The sequence below is a fragment of the Vipera berus genome (genome assembly GCF_964194415.1).
Source record: "Vipera berus genome assembly, chromosome: 7".
Lineage (NCBI taxonomy): Eukaryota > Metazoa > Chordata > Lepidosauria > Squamata > Viperidae > Vipera > Vipera berus.
In genome coordinates, this window is record NC_138209.1 from 56,693,703 (window position 1) to 56,713,132 (window position 19,430).

Sequence of the window (19,430 nt, forward strand, 5' to 3'; positions counted from 1 at the left end):
CAAAACAGCGCCCCGCCCCAACCAAGCCCAGGCCTGCACGACCCTCTTCCGAGGAGACGGGGTGACGCTGAAGAAGTCCTCGCTTAGCACTGGGAGGGGGGGGCGGTTCTCACTCGGGCCATTGCGCGCGCCTGCCCGCCAGCGCGGTCTCTCCATTTCTACATCTCCCACTCTGCCTCTCTCTCTGCCTCTTTAGGGTCGGTCTCAGCAGGGCCTCCCGTGTGGCCGGGAAGTGACGCCCTGCTGTCCCCGCCGTTTTCCAACCCAGGTGGAGAGCTTGCATCCCAGCTGCCGGGCCACTCCTGCCTGCCTCTCTCTCTCCAGCGGCGGCAGCAGCGCTTCCCAGCCAGCCGCGTACCCCGCCTCCCTTCCAGCCCCCGCCCGTGCGCCTTTTACTTTGCAGGGCTCAGAGCCCCCAGCCCATGTGCTTGCCCGGCGCTCCCCTGCGGCGCGCCTCGCCTCCAGCCCGGGCCAACAGGCAACGATGTCCACCACGTCGCACGACCCCTTCTACTCCTCGCCCTTCGGCCCATTCTACCGGCGCCACACGCCCTACATGATGCAGCCCGAGTACCGAATCTACGAGATGAACAAGCGGCTGCAGGTTCGCTCCGAGGTGAGTGCGCGCAGCCCGGCCAGCCGCTACGCCTCGGACCGGCTCCCTTCCAGTCTATTCGCGCGGCCCTATTCGCGGCAACAGCACGCCGCCTAGAAGACCCGGAGGTAGGCGAGGGGCGCCCCTCCCGGCCAGCTTCGCTCTTTTTCTCGGGCACTCGTGCATCGTCGCAAGATTTCAGCGGCGGGGTTGTGGGGTGTTGTAGTTGCTTGGCTGCAACCCTCCCCCCATCAACACGCACACGAACGCACTCGCCAGTTGCGTGAATTGGAAGAGGCGACTTGGCCCAACTTGCTGCCGAGGGTTGGGGCGGAGGAGCAGAAATGCTCCTGTAAATCGGTGGCCACATTTTGCCCTAGTTCTGCTTTGGACGATCTGATGGCCGGAAACGGGCCAAGGTGTGTCTCCCGGGAGGGTCGCCCAACGCGATTCCCCCTGCTGGTCCCGCAGCAGAAACGGGGGTTCTGGATGGTTCTTGGCTTTAGCTGAAGTCTCTCTTACACGTGGGGCAAGGAAGGAATTACTCCCAGGGCCGAACTAGTCTTGCGGAATTCAGTAGCTCAGTTACTTTTCTGTCACTTTCCAAATTTTTCTCTTAAGAGGGATAGTTATATTTTTGTGTTTGGGGAATGGCTGCCTTGCAAAAGAAAGCCTGGGGTTTGTGCAAGGGACTCAGAGTTGTCGAACCAGAGGCTGCCTTGCGGGATATGGAGATTAAGATGTGATCTGCTTTCTGGTTGGTGTCTAAGGAGAATGGCTTAGATTTCCAGACACTGAAATGGGTTTGTGGGTTTGTTTCCTTTCCAACCGTGGTTGTGCTTTCTGTTTAGAATTATGGGGCTGGTGGCGGCTTCCACTGTGAAGTTGAAGGGAAGTTGGCTTGCAGTCTACAAATACTCCTGGAAAATGTTGATTTCGAGGTTTCTCATATTTATACAGCTCCCAAGATAGTCATTCTATTTCTGCTTCATTTTGGACAATTCTGCTTCCATGAAATATTTGATAATAAGGAAAGGCTTTGGCATAGTTGCTGATACTTTTCTGCAGATTTTTACTAGCAGTTCCTAGATCCCCCTTCCGCTAACTTGAGCTTGCAAACTAGATTTTATGATTTGTGGCAGTCCAGCTTGAATTTGGTAACTGATATTTTCCATGATTACAAGATGTTTGTTTTGGAGATGGCTTTCTTTTTACACTAAAGAAAGTTTTGAAAATATATTTACAAAGATTGAAGCTTATTAGCATGAATTGATAAAGATGTAGTCAGTGGAGTTTGTTCCCTGGTTACCCATTGCCTCAGCTGGTGTGCCTGGTTCTTAGGAAGGACAGTGCTAAGATCTCCCTGTTTCTTCTGACTTTTGCAGACTTCTTTAAAACTTCCACAACTTCAAAACTACGTATTTCTGAATTTTAGGTCCACCACTAGTTCTGCTCTTGTACAGGTTCCAGTAGAGAGGGAAAATAAACATTCTATCAGCATGTCATCTTCATAAGGAATGAATCTTCACCACAAAAAATTATCAGCTGTAGGAACTTGGGATCACTGCTCCATTATCTATAAATGGGTTTACTTACAGTCTGTGACAGGATTTCCTATTATAATCAGTTGTTAAATGTGTGAATAGGACTGAACCATTTGTCGTTAACATTCTGCATTTGGTAGTGAGTCTTTATCATTATATGTAGCAACTGTGTATCTTTGGATCAGCAATCACTGATTTCTAAACAGGTTAATCTACAGTATACTAATCAGTGGTATCTAAAGATGGACTGGTTACACCTTTTCTGACTAACAAATATAATTAATAAGCACAAGAAATCCTATCACATTCATTGCACCACAAAAGATGAAAAATCAGCCTTCTGATTTTTGGGAACCTTCTAAAAACAAAAGTGTTAAAGTGTCCCCTATCAGTTGTCCTCTCAGACAATTGGCAATTTTGTATGACAAAGTGAGATGCTTGTATTAAACATGAATGTGTGTGTACTTTATTGTATTTTCATACAGCATCTATTGTGAACTTGTCGGTGATGTTGAGTACTTAGTCCTGGAAGGTATTTTCATGCCAGAACATATGGGATATGATGGGGCCTTAGAACATGTGCAGAATCATAACTATTTTTTTTCTTTCCATAACATCTAAATTCCTCCTTACAGGACTAATGCATCAGACACCATTGAGGTGGATTTCTTAAATTCCTAGTGATTTGGGATGCAGTGATTTTCCAACAGTTAGCATCCTGTGTTACTGGTCTACCTCCTAACTTCTACCTGGACATCGCTTCTTTCCTAAGAAGAATAACAATCAGAATTGTGCTCTCTTCTATACAAAACATATTTATTGGCATTCAGATGACACGTTTCTATGCTTTAGTTCTCCAAATTCCTAAGATGTTAAGTGAGGAATTTCTAAAACACTTTGATATTTGGATGATTAGTTGAATGGAAATGTTGACCAACAATTGGTGAGCTATTGTCATTTAATAACTGAAAAGGTGAAATATGGAATTAGAAGATGCTGGATTGTTTACTGAGATGTGTACAAAAAGAAAGGTGGAGCTTTGATCACATGGTCATTGCTGCCATCCTGACTTTGTTCAACCCTTTTCCCTCTTCAGATGTTCCTGGTATCCATCACAAACATAAAAGATTGTCTGCAATGAACCTTGTTCTCTCCGTTTCACCTTTTCTTTCCCCTAAATATGGGAGCAATCACACTGTGTTTTGAAGAGTCATGTCAGTGATCACAAGATCACAAGATTGGTCTAGTGATTAAAGCATCAAACTAGTAAGCAGGTGACTGTGAGTTCTAGTCCCACCTTAGCCATGAAAGCCATCTGGATGACCTTGGGCCAGTTACTTTCTCACAGCTCACCTTACCTCAACTGAAAGGGTAGTTGCTATAGGAAAAATAAAAGGAAGGTGTGCTGCATATGTTTGCAAATTAAAATGCAGAAAATAAGAGGACACCTGTCAGCTCTAGATGGATTTAAATTACTGGGTTCTGACAGACTACTTCCCAGAGTTTTGAAGGTACTGGCAGATGTGATTTCAGAACCACTGAAACATATCTCTTGGATCACCAGGGAACTACCTGAGGCCTGGAAAAGTGTTGATGTAGTCCCCATCTTCAAAAGGGGGGAAAATAAACCCAAGAAATTACAGATAAATCAGCTTGACATCAATACCTGGGAAGATCCTGGAAAAGATGATCAAAAAACAAATCTCTGAATACTTAGAAGCAAACAAGTTTATAACTAGTAGCCAACATGGGTTTGTGAAAAACAGATCATGCCAAACCAATCTTATTTCATTCTTTGAAGAGTGACTAAATTAGTAAACCAGCGAAATGCTGTGGACGTAGTATACTTAGACTTCAGCAAGGCAATTAACTAATTTCTCGGTAAGCTAGTAAAATGTGGGATAGATAGCACCACCCCCAGTTGGGTTTATAACTGGCTAACAAATCATATTCAATGTGTAGTCCTCAACAGAACTACATCCACATGGAGGGAAATAAGCAGTGGGGTACCCCAAGGTTTGCAGATGACAGTAAACTGGCAGGAATTGCCAATACTGGAAAAGAGCTCAAGATCCAAAAAGATCTTGACAGACTCAAACACTGGGCCCAATCTAAAAAAATAAAATTCAACATAGATAAAAATTATGTTTTACACTTGGCAAGAAAGCCCAATTGTATAGGTATAGACTAGATAAAACTTGGCTTAACTGTGAGACGGATCTTGGAGTCCTAATGGACAATCACATAAATATGATAGAGGGATAGAATCAAGATCATGTGAACTTCCGGTACTGCTTTACAAAGTGTGAAGAGCAGTTTTCCAAGTAATGCAAGACAAACAGCAAAAGGCATGAGTAAAAGCCTGGCAAAGACTTAACTCCCCACGGTGTCTCCTTAAGTTACTCCCATTCAAGTGTTTCTTGTGAGGTGACTACTCCTGAGTAATCTTGCAACCCTTCTCTGGGCTTGCCTACGGTCCACTCTCCTTGCCCTTGGATCAAGTGTAGTAGGCAGCTGTTTCTCATCAGAAGAGATTAGCTGCCTATTAGCACCACTGCCAGTCAGCAGCTGATCCTCCCCTGTTTCTGTGCATACACCTCACCCAGTGCCTGAGGGACAGCATCGTCTTCAGCCCCTGGCGTGCCTTCCCTGTTGGATGGTCCCAGCTCCAATTCTTCTTCCTCTGAACCGGACCCTTGGGGGGCCGTGACACAAAGCCTTAGTAAGACCACACTTGGAATACTGCATCAAGTTCTGGTCACCACAATACACAGAAAAATTGGAAAAAGTGCAGAGAACAGCAGCAAAAATGATTAGTGGGCTGGAGGCTGAAACATAGCAAGGACGGTTACAGGAATTAGGTACAGTATGTCTAATGAAAAGAAGGACTAGGAGTGATATGATAGCACTGTTCCAGTATTTGAGGAACTTCTACAAAGACGGGGTCAAACTATTTTCCAAAGCACCAAAAGGCAAGAGAAGAAAAAGTGGTTGGAAACTAACCCAAGGACAGAGGAGCAACCTAGAACTAAGGAGAAACTTCTTAACAGTGAGAACCATCAACCAAGCTTGCTTTCAGAAGTTGTGAGTGTTCCAACACTGGAAGCTTTCAAAAAGAGACTGAACAATCACCCACCTATAGCAGGGGTGTCAAACTGCCGGCCCACGGGCCGGATGCATCATACCAAAGCCGCACCCACCCCATTGCCGGCAATGCAAAAAGAGTCGCGATATGTTGCGACATGTCATGTGACGTGGCGAGTTGACACTCATGCTATAGGGTCTCCTTGAACTAGAAGACCTCCAAGGTTCCTTCAAACTCTATTATTCTATGTTCTATTCCATGGCTTATCAACTGGTGGTGCGCGTACCACTAGTGGTACATGAGCAACTGGCCGGTGGTATGCGGTGTCACCTGCCTCCCCCTCGCCTCCCCCGCTGCCGCCTCCTCCCCCCATGCTCTGCTCCTTCCCAGGTCACTTGCTGCCGGAAAGCGCACAGGCGCAGAGTGAGGCCCACCCTCCCCAGGGACTTGTGCAGCAACTGGATTGACTTCTGATCGGGAAGTCACACATAGTCGGGAAGGCGCGTCGGAGTCCCAGGTACCGGTAAGGCGATCGGCCCGCTCCTCCCCCATTGCCCAGCCCCGGTAGAGCCCTGTGCTAGCGCCTCGCCAGCTGCCGAACCCTGCCTTTTGAGCAGGAGCAGCCTTGCCCTGCTTTCCCTTGGCCGCCTCCACGGGTCCTGCTCTAGCGCGGAAAGGGTGAGGCTGGTCCCCATTTGGCCCGCCATCCCCAGGAGAGCCCCGTGCAAGCACCTTGCTGGCCGCCGAACCCTGCCTTTTGAGCAGGAGCGGCTGTCAAGCCCCGGGCTTGACAATCAACTGGGTTTGGGGGGGAAATCCGTGCAGCAACCCAGCTACCTGGCCTGCCAGCCGCTCATTGCTCCGCCGATCAGCTGGGAGGCTGAGACTCTGGATTTGAGCCACTGACAGAGTGCAGCGCAGGGAAGACATGCCAAAGCTCAGCATGGAGCCTCCGCTGCCAGAAGCCTGCTTGCAAAAAGCAGGGTAGGCGGCAGCAGCTGCTCACGGCGCCGGGCAAGAGCAAGCAGGGCAAGGCCGCTATGAAGCCCCGGGCTCGACGATCAACCGGTTGTGGGGGGGAATCCATGCAGCAACCCAGCTACCTGGCCTGCCAGCCGCTCGTTGCTCCGCCGATCAGTTGGGAGGCTGAGACTCCGGATTTGAGCCACCAACAAAGCGCAGTGCAGGAAAGACTCACCAAAGCCAGCTGTTCATTGCTCTGCTGATCAGCTGGTTTGCTGTGCGGATTCCTCCCCCCACACCCACCGAGTTGATTGTCGAGCCTGGGGCTTGATAGTGGCCTTGCCCTGCTTGCTTTTGGCCAGCGCCATGAGCAGCTGCCACCGCTTGCCCCACTTTTTGCAAGCCCTGTTATGCCACCATTGCAGGCTTCCGGCAGTGGAGGCTCCGGGACGAGCTTTGGCGCATCTTTCCTGCACTGCACTCTGTCGGCGGCTCAAATCTGGAGTCAGCCTCCCAGCTGATCAGCGGAGCAATAAGCTGCTGGCAGGCCAGGTAGCCGGGTTGCTGCATGGATTCCCCCCCATACCCAGTTGATTGTCATGCCCGGGGCTTGATAGCGGCCTTGACTTGCTTGCTTTTGGGCAGCACCGTGAAGAGCTGCCGCCACCCGTCCCACTTTTTGCAAGCAGGCTTCCAGCAGTGGGAGGCTCCGCCTGCTTGCTTTTGCCCTGTTTGCTTTTGGGCGGCGCCGTGAGCAGCCGCCGCCGCCTGCCCCACGTTTTCCAAGCCCTGTTATGCTGCCACCGCAGGCTTCCAGCAGTGGGAGGCTCCGGGACAAGCTTTGGCGCGTCTTCCCTGTGCTGTGTCTATGGGGGCTGCCTTGGGAAAGGTGGAAGCGTAGCTGTGGTCTGGGGCAGTCAACCGCTCTGAGCCCTGTTTGGCCGGCTTTGTGCCTCCGTCCCCCAAGAGCAGCTGATTGTGATTTGCTGCCGTGTGCTTCCCCAAGTGTGCCTCAGCCCCGGATCTCCCCCCACCTGGGACTCCGGCTGCGTCTGCAGAAGGCAGCGGGCCGAAGGGCGCTTTGGCGTGACTTCCATCCATCCCGTGTGAAGGGCGCCTTCCTGCCCCGTGGTCCACAGCAGCATTGTTGGCATGCATGGATCGACTATGAGCGAATGCGAGGTGTTTCTGTTGCTGGAATAAAGCTTATTAAATGAGTTAGCAACCACCGAGTATTGTTGATAGATCTTCCCTAACTTTCCTCAGGTGCTTCATAAAGAGTTAAGTGGGCATCAGGTTTCTTGGTAAAAATGGATAAGGAACGAAGGAAGGAAGGAAATGACAATGGGAGGGAGGGAAGGAGGAAAGGACAAAGAAGGAGGGAAGGAAGAAAGGGACAATGGGAGAGAGGGAGAAAAATAGGGAAAGAGGGAGAGAAAGAAAGGGAGAGAGATAGAGGGAAAGAAAGAAAGGGAGGGAGAGAGAAAAAGGGAGAGAAAGAAGGAGGGAGAAGGGGGAAGAGAGAGAAAGAAGGAGAGGGAGGGAGAGAGAAATAGAGAGGGGGGAGAGAGAGGGAGATTAAATTAGTAATATGGTGGTTAAGTGCTTGTCACAAGGTTGCAAAAGGCGATCACAATGTGAGCATCATAAATATGACCATTATAAATATGAATTGGTTGCCAAGCATCTGAATGTAAATCACATGACCCTGGGGATGCTGCAACGGTCATAGGTATGAAAAATGGTCATAAGTCACTTTTTTCAGTGCCGTCATAACTTTGAACAGTCACTAAGTGAATTTGTTTTGGTGGTTTTTTTGGTCAAGTTTTTGACACCTTGCTGGGCAACTGGTGGTACTCAGACATTGCCTTATCCTAAAAGTGGTACAATGGGTGAAAAGGTTGAAAAGCCCTGTTCTATTCCACCTTGAGTTATTTGTAAAAATAATAAAGGTGGGATGGATGGATGGATAAATAAATAAAAAAATTAAACTTGACTTTTGTTGACTTCATGAGCACATCCATCCAATGATCTTGGTAATTGTGATGACAGTTATAACTGTCATCTTCCAAAATGCTTCTTCAACTTTTCAGGTGGGTTACTGGGCCTATTCATGCAAGTTTCTTCATAGAATTTTGGAAACTGTCTTTTTCTTTTCTGCAGAGTTTTTCAGCTCTGATTTTGTCTAGGGTTACCATTGAATTCTACAACATTAACATTAACATGGGTTAACATTCCCAGGGTTACCAAGCAGGGCTGATCCTACTTAGCTTCAGTACTAATTGAGTAATTGCTGCCCCTGCCAAAGAAAGTTTGGAACACATGACACAAACAGTTCTTGGAAGTCTCAAAAGCACCAGATAAATATCAAAGGTCAAGGGTTACTAATCAGTAAAAACAAAACCCTAATAATCTTGTGGTGGTAGAAAAAGTTTTCTGAACTCCATTTTGGGGGCTCTTGTTTCCTGTCTAGCAATAATGGTGTTTCCTTCAAGGATGTGGTGCTAGCAGTAAGAAGCTTACCAGGATCAAACTTACCAGTAGTAGCATTGAGCTGGATTGACAGATGTTGAGATTTCTGTCAGTCTGAAATAGAAAAAGTCCTTCAACCAGAAGGTCTCTAACAATATAGTGAATTTCACTGGGGGGTGGGGGACAAAGACAGGATGTGGCTGCTGGTCCCCAATAGCACCTGAAATTAAGAGTTCTGGAATTGTGTAGGATTTGTTTCCTGAGTAAATATGTTTAGAATTAGAGGAACTGTTTACATTTTTCCGCATTTTTCAATTTACATTTGATTTGCAAGTCAGGCATAAGGTAGAAATCAAAATACTGCTAGATGTTGCAAATGTATGATCTGAGATTTTCCTCTGATTATTTTTTTGGTTTCGTCCTCCAAGTGATTGAGACATATGTGTACTTAAATGGAAGTTGGAGGACCCTCTTTCTTGCCAGGACTAAGTCAGTGAGAATTAAACCCCAACTCCATCCTTACACGATATGTTGTTTTTCTCTTGTTATAAAAGAAGCAAGAGCTGTTCTCCACATGATTGTTTTTTTTTACATTTGAGTTATAAGGTGCCTGAAAAATAAGAAAAAAGATGGTAATCAAAGCTTTTGAAAAAGTAGTTTAAACCTGAGATTAGAATGTTTTCCCCATGTGTGCTAGTTTTAGCCCATTGAGGCCACAATCTTGATTTTTTTTTACCATACCATGTGATATCTCTGATGTCTAGGGAAAAGGTGAAATCTTAGAAAAGGAGTTGGGTGAAATTCCTACTCTCCATCAACTGAAAACACCCGATCTGTGTTCTTATGAAGCATCAGTACTAGGGTGACCATAGCTAATTGTGTGAACCTCCTGTTTGGATGGAGTAAGGCTATGTAGAACTTTAGGCAAAACTGGGAAATGGAAAACATCTCAAGAAAAGGCAGGATTGTAATGAAGAAATTACACAAGTGTATCCATAAAATCCTCAGCAATCAAGAGAAACCTCTTTTATCTACTCCCTAGGATCTCTTAAATGAATAGACTTGTTCAGAATTAAATGAGATGATTTTAAACTATATTGGGAAAATGGAAATGTAGAAATAGGGCCCAGAGCTGTAAGATTTTTCTTTTTAAAACAAATCAAAAGCTGTTGTTCTGTCTACCAGTTCACAAGGGACATCTTTAAAGGTTCAGTTCTTTGACCTCCATAATCTGAGATGGGCTAGACCAGTGTTTTTCAACCTTTTTTGGGCAAAGGCACACTTGTTTCATGAAAAAAATCACGAGGAACTCCACCATTAGAAAATGTTAAAAAATTTAACTCTGTGCCTATATTGACTATATATAAAGTAATTCTCTTGAATAGGAATCAAATAAACACAAAGAAAGTATTTTATAATTACTTTTCAATTTTTCCCACGGCACACCAGGCAACATCTCGCGGCACACTAGTGTGCCGCGGAACAGTGGTTGAAAAACACTGGGCTAGACTTTGTGATCTTAACATTTATGGAACTGGTAGATGTCCAAAGTTTCAGCAGATGACAGAACTCAGCTAATTTTCCCAAGATTCCTCGGGGAAGGTTTGGATTAATATTTGGAGAAGAAACCAATAGGAAAATTTGGGATTGTAGTTAAGTTGGGGGGTTGTAGAAAGGAACAATGAATTCCTGAAACCCTGCCGAAAAAAATGCATGGATACAGAATTATACAGAATAGGATAGAGCTGGAAGGGATCTTGGAGGTCTTGTAGTCTAGCCCTCTGCTCAAGCAAGAGAACCTATATCAGGGATGGAACAGCCACGATTTCTGAATGCAAGCTGTTCCACTGGTTAATTAAGGAAGTTTCTCCTTAATTCCAGGTTGCTTCCCTCTTTGGTCAGTTTCCAACCATTGTTTCTTGTCCTGCCCTCTGGTGCTTTGGAGAATAGTTTGATGCCCTTTTCTTTGTGGCAGCCCCTCAAATACTGAAATATTGCTATCATATCACCCCTGTTTCTTCTTTTCTTTAGACTAGCCAAACCCAGGTCCCACAGCCGCTCTTCATATGTTTTAGTCTCCAGACCTTTGATCATTTTAGTTGCTCTTCTCTGATTTTTTCCCAAAGTCTCAACATCTTTTTTGTGATATGGTGACCAAAATTGGTTGCAATATTCCAGATGTGGCCCTTACTAGGGTTTTATAAAGCGGTACTAATAATGTCATGGTTTCGGTTAATGAGACAGTTCAAACAACATTCAGGCATTGATTTATCTAAAAACTAATAATGAAACGAAGCATCGGCACTCATGGATGGATGCCAGAATCTGAATTCTCCTCCACTTGACACACCACATCATACAGAATTTCCCTCCCTTATTTACACGTCATTAATCACACTTACCAATTAATTTAACACACAAAGTTTCACTTCTCTTCTGAAGTGGCTATCCCTTATCTTGTCAAAATATCCGGATTGCATTTCTCCCGCACTTTAGTGATTCAAAACCAAACAGTTAAAGCAAAAGGCTGCCTCTTATATTGTCAGTGCAAAAACATGTCAGTGTTTGCAGCATTGACATCGCCCCCCCCTTACAAAAAGGACAGATCCTGTAATGTAAATAAAACACAAGTTAGGGGCTGGCTTTTGGTTTGTTGGGGTGTTTCTCATAACACTTTTTGATAAGTCTATCAGCTTTCACATCACTAGACTTCACCCAAATGGTAAAGAATACGTTTCACTTCATAATGGGTCTGACCCACTGCTACAAGGGGTCCGGGTGCCTTCTTAGGGGGAGGTCCTAAAGTGGAGGCCCGAAAAGTTTTCAGTAAGCTACAATGGAAAACCAGATGAATTTTTCTCAAATGTCTGGGGAGTTTAAATTTTACTGTGACCGGGTTGATGATTCTCACAATGAGGAAAGGCCCCAAGAATTTTGGTCCTAATTTCTTGCTGGGTAATTTGAGGCATAAATATTTAGTTCACAGATAAACCTTTCCCCCCAAGTTGGAATATTCTTTGGGGAGCCCCTCTTTTTATCAGCCCTTTTTTTTATAAGTCTCAGAAGTCTTTTTAACACCATTTTCATTTTTCCCCTAACCTCTTCCCAACCCCTCACCCATTGATCAAGTGTCTGGGAAGCGGAGGGCACCTGAGGGTAGTCAAGCATCGGGCTGAATTCTTTTCCTGTGGCTACTCTGAAAGGCATGTATCCAGTGCTGCTGTGAACAGAAGAATTGTAGGCCACCTCAGCAAAATGGAGGAGGTCAGTCTAGTTTGTCTGTTGGTAGGAAACATAGCATCTGAGGTATTGCTCCACCATTTTGTTAGCGGATTCTGCAACCCCATTGGTAGCTGGATGAAAAGCAGATGATAAGCCTTGAGATGATCTAATTAATTTAAGGAAATTCCTCCAGAATTTTACCGTGAGCTGCACTCCTCTTTCTGAAATTATTTGCTTAGGGCCGCCATGCAGTCGGTAGATATGTTGCAGGAACAATTTAGTCAGTCATCGTGCAGATGAGAGTCCTTTATCAGCGATAAAATGAGCGTGCTTCGAAAACAGATCTACAAAGTCCAGATGACAGTATTTCCTCTATGTTTTTAAATACTTTGTAAACCGTCCTGAGTCCTACGGGAAAAGGGCGGTATATAAATTCAATAAACTTAAACTTACTTTTGGGTAGGTCTACTATAAAGTCCATAGCTATTTCTTCCCATGGTTGAGAAGGGTCTGCCACTGACTGCAGTAACCCAGGGGTTTTCCCTGGAATTCTTTTCATGGTGGCACATACGGTACAACTCCTGACATAGTTTTCTACATCTCGTTTCAGCCCCAGCCACCAAAATTGCCAGTGGATGAGGTGTAGAGTTTTTAAATATCCAAAGTGTCCAGCCTGTTTTACATCATGGCTGTGTTTGAGAGCATTGAGATGGAGGGTTTCAGGTAGATACAATTTCCCCCCCTTGTATGCCAAACCATCCCTGCATGTTAGGGAGGTTTGATTATCTTTGAACCATTGATCGGTAAGGAGCTCTTGTTTTATCTTCTTTGCTCCTGGGTCATAAGAATTAGGGGTTCTGCGAGGTGAGAGTTGTGCAGCAGGTTGTGAACTGGGGATAATTGCCTCGTAGACCTCTTCGTGTTCGCTTTTGTACTGTGGCAATTGGGATAACGTAGGAAGTTGTTTCTTCCTGGTATGTACTTTAGAGTAAAATTAAAATGGTTAAAGCATTGTGCCCATCGCACTTGTTATAAATATGCATAAAGGTACATAGATGGGAATGGTTTGGGACGCCAGTAAAGCTTATATGAGAGGGGTCTTGATTTATATGAATAATGCTTATAGGCGTAAGCAAATGCAAAAACGTATAGATCTTGAGGAAGAGATTAAATCTAAGGAGAAAGACTTTATTTTGAATCCATTGGATAATAATTTAAGGCTCTCGATACATTTATTGAAAGAACAATTTACTATGCTATTGGCTGACCAAGTAGCAACTAATTTGCGTTATGCTAGACATAATACTTTTTGTAACACTAATAAGCCTGGTAGGTGGTTGGCTTACCAATTAAGGAAGAAACAGAAATTACATACTATAGATAAAATAGAATATAAAGGAAAAGAAGTCTATCAACAAAAGTTGATTACGAGGTGTTTTTTAGATTTCTATTCGAAATTATATTCTAGAGAAAACATACAAGCTTTAGATATAGATAAGTATTTATCGGGCGACTTGAGGACTCGGTTTGGAGCTGAGGTTTGTGTCAGTTTGGCGGGCGCTGCTTTTGGCGGCGCGGAGCCCTCCCTCTCCTCCCGAGTTGCAGTGGTGGCTTCCTTGCTTGGAAATTGGCCAGGGCTTGCTTCGCAGGCTCTTCTTGCTATCTTTTGCCGTGGACGTCCCCTGCCTGTCGGAGGAGCAGCGGCGACGATTGAGCGATCCGGAGACTTGGTTTGGAGTTGGGATTTAGATCAGCTGGCTGTTGCTGTTTTGGCGACGTGGAGCCCTCCCTCTCCCCGAATGGCGGCGGTGGCTTTCCGGCCTGGAAACTGGCCGTGGTTCCATCCTATTGCCGTGGATTGCTGGATCTGTTGGATTTGCTCCCTATGCTGGTTGGCAGGCACTACTGTGGCCCGAAGATCAGCCAGGATTACGCTTCAATGCCCGGTTGGGTGTTAGTGCTTCCCATTAATATTCCGGACTGGACCTGGGACTGGACCGTGGTGGGAGGACGGTCTTGGATTGATCATCAACCGCCCCACTGGTGTGAGAGACCAGGTGGGGTAGGTTTACCCCGGGATCCTTTACTCTATCCATGATAGGCTAGACTCCTCAGCCGTAGTGAGAGGACGGCTGGGGTTTCTTTTCTTGAGTTCCACCTCAGGTGAGAGCTGATCTGGACTAATGGACTGTGATACATCTACCGGACTTTATGTTATCAATACCATCGATCCACCCATTATTAACCATTATTACCATCAGCCCTATGCGGACATTTGTCACTATTGTATGGTTTTCTTACACTACTCTGGAGCCGACTTGTATGCCCTCGGGGGTTTCTCCCTCCTGGATTCGACCTGCCGCCCTTTTCTGCATTCCCCTTAATGACGGGACCAACTGTTGGGACCCCGAGAGGTGGTTGGGCTTAGATAGGGGCCTCGAGCGGAGACGTATCAAGAGGCCTCTGATCCACTTTTTAGCCGGTTATTTTAAAAGGTTAGGGAGGGTGAGGGAGGGGAGGGGATTATTAACCGGCACTCAGTCCGGGCCGGTTTGGGGTCCCGGTGGGTTGGGGCTTGGGTTAGAGGCGGCTGGTTCTGGATGTGTTGGGGTGCGGCTTCAAATCCCCACGACGATAGGGAATGGCAGCAGGTGTGTGCACAGAGGGCTGTATCGACATCCGGGATTGTGCCCCCGCTGCTTGTGAGCGGTGATGCGCTCCGACCCTCCGGCTAGCACCCTTTTGCCCGGGGTGAGGGTGATCAGGCCCCTGAGCTCCAGCTGGTTTACCTTAATGCCAGATCCGTTGCTAATAAGGCTCCCCTCGTTCGTGACTTGATCGAGGAGGAACGCGCGGATCTGGCATGCATTACGGAAACCTGGTTGGGCTCGGAGGGAGGGGTCCCTCTGATCGAGTTATGCCCCCCAGGTTTCCATGTGCTACACCAGCCACGGGCTCAGGGTAGGGGCGGCGGGGTGGCAGTGGTTATCAGGGAGACTTTATGCCCGCGGGAGACCACCATTGTCCAGATTGGCGGGAGTGAGTCCCTCCTCCTGAGATGTGGTTCTCGGGTTCAGATGAGCTTGTTGCTTACATACCTGTCGCCCAGCTGTGTGGCAACAGCTCTGCCCGAGCTGCTCGACACCCTCTCAGGGTTGGCGGTGGAGTTCCCCAGGCTCATAGTGCTGAGTGACTTCAACCTGCCTTCCCTGGGAGGGTCGTCGGAGCTAGCCCGGGAGTTCATAGCTTCCAAGACAGCCATGGACCTGACCCAGGTAATTCAAGGCCCGACCCATGTGGGGGGTCACACTCTCGACCTGGTGTTCCTATCTGGACAGTGGTTGGATGATTTGGGAGGGCGTTTACCGGTTGTTACCCCCCTGTCATGGTCTGACCATCATCTCCTGTGGCTGGACTTCCGTTATGCCACCCCCTGCTGCTGGGCGGCGGAACCAACTAGATGGTTCCGCCCCAGGCGCCTAACGGACCCTGAACGGTTCCAGATGGCGCTTGGGTCTATACCCATCGCCCTCACTCACAGCCCAGTTGATGCCTTGGTGGATGCCTGGGAAAAGGCGGACACTGAGGCACTCAACTGTGTTGTACCCTTGCGACCTCTGACCCGGCGCAGATCCCATTGGGCTCCATGGTTTTCTGCGGAGCTCCGGGAGATGAAGCGTCGGAGATGGGGTCTAGAGAGCGGTTGGAGGTCCAGCCATTCTGAATCTGACCGATTGCAGCTAAGAACCTTTAAAGGTCTTATCTTGCTACGATGAAGACGGCAAGGGCTAATTACTTCGCTGCCCTCATCGCGTCCGCAGATAATCGCCCGGCCGCCCTGTTTAGGGTGACTCGCTCCCTTCTTCACCAGGAGGTGAGGGAGGATCCCTTACAGGGATGGGCCGAGAAGTTTAGTCATCATCAGACAAAATCACTCAGATCTGGGCCGGCTTGGACTCTGACTGGGCGGAGTCTGATGTGGAGGAATCGGACGGTTTTGAGCATGTTATCTGGACTGAGTTCGATCCTGTTTCCCCTGATGATGTGGACAGGATCATGGGGAGGCTGAGCTCCACCACCTGTTTGTTGGATCCGTGCCCCTCCTGGCTGGTTTATGCGGCCCGGGAGAGGACACGAGGCTGGTTCCAGGCAGTAATAACTGCTTCTTTGAAGGAGGGTGTTTTCCCCGCTGCCTTGAAGGAGGCGGTGGTGAGACCCCTCCTCAAAAAGCCTGCCCTGGACCCGGCTGTTTTAAATAACTATCGTCCAGTCTCCAACCTTCGCTTTCTGGTGAAGGTTGTCGAGAGCGTGGTGGCGCATCAGCTTCCTCTGTTCCTGGAGGAAACTGATTATCTGGACCCATAGAAATCGGGTTTCAGGCCCGGGCACAGCACGGAGATGGCATTGGTCGCGCTGATGAATGATCTCTGGCGGGCTCGGGACAGGGGTTGCTCCTCTGTCTTAGTCCTATTAGATCTCTCAGCGGCTTTCGATACCATCGACTATGGTATCCTACTGCGGCGTCTCAGGGGGTTGGGAGTGGGAGGCACCGTTTTACGGTTCTCCTATCTCCCAGGCCGCTCGCAGTCGGTGTTGACAGGAGGGCAGAGATCCACCCCGAGGCCTCTCGTTTGTGGAGTTCCTCAGGGGTCGGTTCTCTCGCCCCTCCTGTTCAACATCTATATGAAGCCGCTGGGTGAGGTCATTCGTGGTTTCGGGATGGGGTATCATCAGTATGCTGATGATACCCAACTTTTTCTTTCCACCCCGAACCAACCCAGCGATGCCCTCGCCGTGATGTCCCGTTGCCTGGAGGCGGTCCAGGTCTGGATGGGGAGAAACAGGCTTCGTCTCAATCCTGCCAAGACTGAGTGGCTGTGCATATCGGCATCTCGGACTAACCAGTCCATTCCATCTTTAACGATGGGGGGTGAGGTGTTACCCCCCGTTGATAGGGCTCGCAACTTTGGCGTCCTCCTGGACTCATGGCTCAATTTTGAAGACCATATAGTTGCCGTGACCAGGGGGGCTTTTGCCCAGGTTCACCTGGTGCGCCAGTTGCGGCCCTACCTGGACCGAGATGCCCTACGCACAGTCACTCATGCGCTTGTGACCTCCCGTTTAGACTACTGCAACGCTCTCTACATGGGGCTGCCCTTGAGGACCACTCGGAGGCTTCAACTGGTGCAGAATGCGGCCGCGCGAGTTGTGATGGGGGCTTCCCGATACTCCCATGTAACACCTCTACTCCGCGAGCTGCATTGGCTTCCAGTTGCCCTCCGGGTGAGATTCAAGGTGCTGGTGATGACCTATAAAGCCCTAAATGGCTTGGGTCCGGGATATTTGAGGGAACACCTCCTGCCAGCATCAAGTTCCCTTCGTCCAGTGCACTCACACAGGGAGGGTCTTCTCAGGGTGCCACCGGTAAAAGATGGCCGGCGGATAACACCCAGCGGGAGGGCCTTCTCTGTGGGTGCGCCTGCCCTCTGAAACCAGCTGCCTGTGGAGCTTAGGACTCCCCCTGACTTTCGTTCATTCCGCCGGGACCTGAAGACCTGGCTCTTTGAGCTTTCCGGCCCTGGCTGAGAATTTTTAACTGGGGTTTTTATTTTAAGGGATAATTTAATCTTTTTAAATTGTTTTTTAACTTTTGTATTTTGTATTGCTGATTTTAAATACCCTGTAAACCGCCCTGAGTCCTTCAAGAAAGGGCGGTATATAAATCTAATAAAATTAAAAATTAAATTAAATTATTTACAGGAAGCTCATTTTCCGAGACTTTCAAAAGAACAACAACTTGAGATGAATCGCTTAATAACATCAGAGGAAATCTCTTTAGCTATTAAACAGTTGAAAGTGGGCAAGGCCCCGGGAACAGATGGATTAACAGCAATTTATTATAAAATGCTGTTGGTTGAAATGATTGAACCTTTAAAGATCTTGTTTAATGAAATTCAGACTGGAGGTGGAGTTCCTCCATCTTGGAGGACAGCTTTTGTATCATTGATTCCAAAGGAGGATCAAGACCTTACTCAACCTAAAAATTATAGACCTATATCGCTTTTGAATACAGATTATAAGATTTTTGCTAAAGTATTGGCTAATAGATTAATGCAAGTTTTAAAACAAATGATTCATAGTGATCAATCGGGATTTATATCTGGAAGGTATATGAAATATAATGTAAGACAAATTGTAAATTTGCTTGAATATTTTGATAAGAACAACCAAGTCCCTGCAGCACTGATATTTTTGGATGCAGAGAAAGCTTTTGATCAATTGAATTGACAATTCTTATTGAGAGTTGTTGAGGAAATGAATTTTGGAGAAGGATTTCTACACTCCATTAAAGCTATACAGTATATCAACAACAAACTGCACAAATTATAATTAATGGGGGGCTAACAGACGTTTAAAATTGAAAAAGGTACAAGACAGGGATGCCCCCTATCACCATTATTGTTTGTTTTAACATTAGAGATTTTATTAATTAAAATTCGAGAGTCCTCTATGATAAAGGGAATTAAAATAAAACAGAATGATTATAGATTGAGAGCTTTTGCTGATGACTTGGTTGTGACAGTATCTCAACCAATACAATCAGTTATAGATTTGATGGAAATTATAACTCGGTAAAGTTTCTGGGTTTAAGGTGAATAGTAATAAGACTAAGATATTATCTAAGAATATATCTATGAGTGAAAGGGAAATGTTAATTAAGTTAACAGGTTTTGAAAGAGTAAAAAAGGTTAAGTATTTGGGAGTGTATGCTTCAAATGTAAAATTATATAAGAATAACTATGAAACATGGTTGAAGATACAAAGGGATTTAAATAATTGGAAAAAGTTACAATTATCTTTATTGGGTAGAATCACAGTTGTTAAAATGAATGTTCTGCCGAAGTTTCTCTTTTTGTTTCAAATGATACCTACCGTATATACTTGAGTATAAGCCGACTCGAGTATAAGCCGAGACCCCCAATTTCACCCCCAAAAACTGGAAAAAGTTGGTGACTTGAGTATAAGCCGATCCGCCGTTCTGCAAGCCTCCGCCGCCGGCTGCTTCGTTCCGCAGCGGAAAGAAGCAGGCAGGCTGCTTCGTTCCGCAGTGGAAAGAAGCAGCCTGCTTCGTTCAGGCTGCTTCGTTCCACAGCAGAAAGAAGCAGGGAGGCAGGGGGCAGAGGAACGGAGACCCGGCGACGTTTGGGGAGGTTTGGGCGCCTCTCCAAATATCCCCAAACGTCGCCGGGTCTCCGTTCCTCTGTGCCCTGCCTGCCTGCTTCTTTCCACAGCAGAAAGAAGCAGGGAGGCAGGGGGCGGAGGAACGGAGACCCGGCGACGTTTGGGGAGGTTTGGGCGCCTCTCCAAATATCCCCAAACGTCGCCGGGTCTCCGTTCCTCTGTGCCCTGCCTGCCTGCTTCTTTCCACAGCAGAAAGAAGCAGGGAGGCAGGGGGCGGAGGAACGGAGACCCGGCGACGTTTGGGGAGGTTTGGGCGCCTCTCCAAATATCCCCAAACGTCGCCGGGTCTCCGTTCCTCTGTGCCCTG

The 19,430-nt window shown here is 47.1% G+C and overlaps 1 protein-coding gene across 2 annotated transcripts in view; it reads left to right on the plus strand.

Moving 5' to 3' along the window:
* Positions 1-484: 484 nt before the first annotated feature.
* LDB2 (LIM domain binding 2) overlaps positions 485-19,430 on the plus strand; it is a gene marked incomplete at both ends in the record, with an annotated part of 363,255 nt that continues 344,309 nt past the window's right edge. For both annotated transcript variants that reach the window (XM_081332081.1, XM_081332082.1), the window contains one exon: positions 485-616. In XM_081332081.1, coding sequence (XP_081188207.1) covers positions 485-616 — 132 coding nt within the window. The remainder of the gene's footprint in view (positions 617-19,430) is intronic.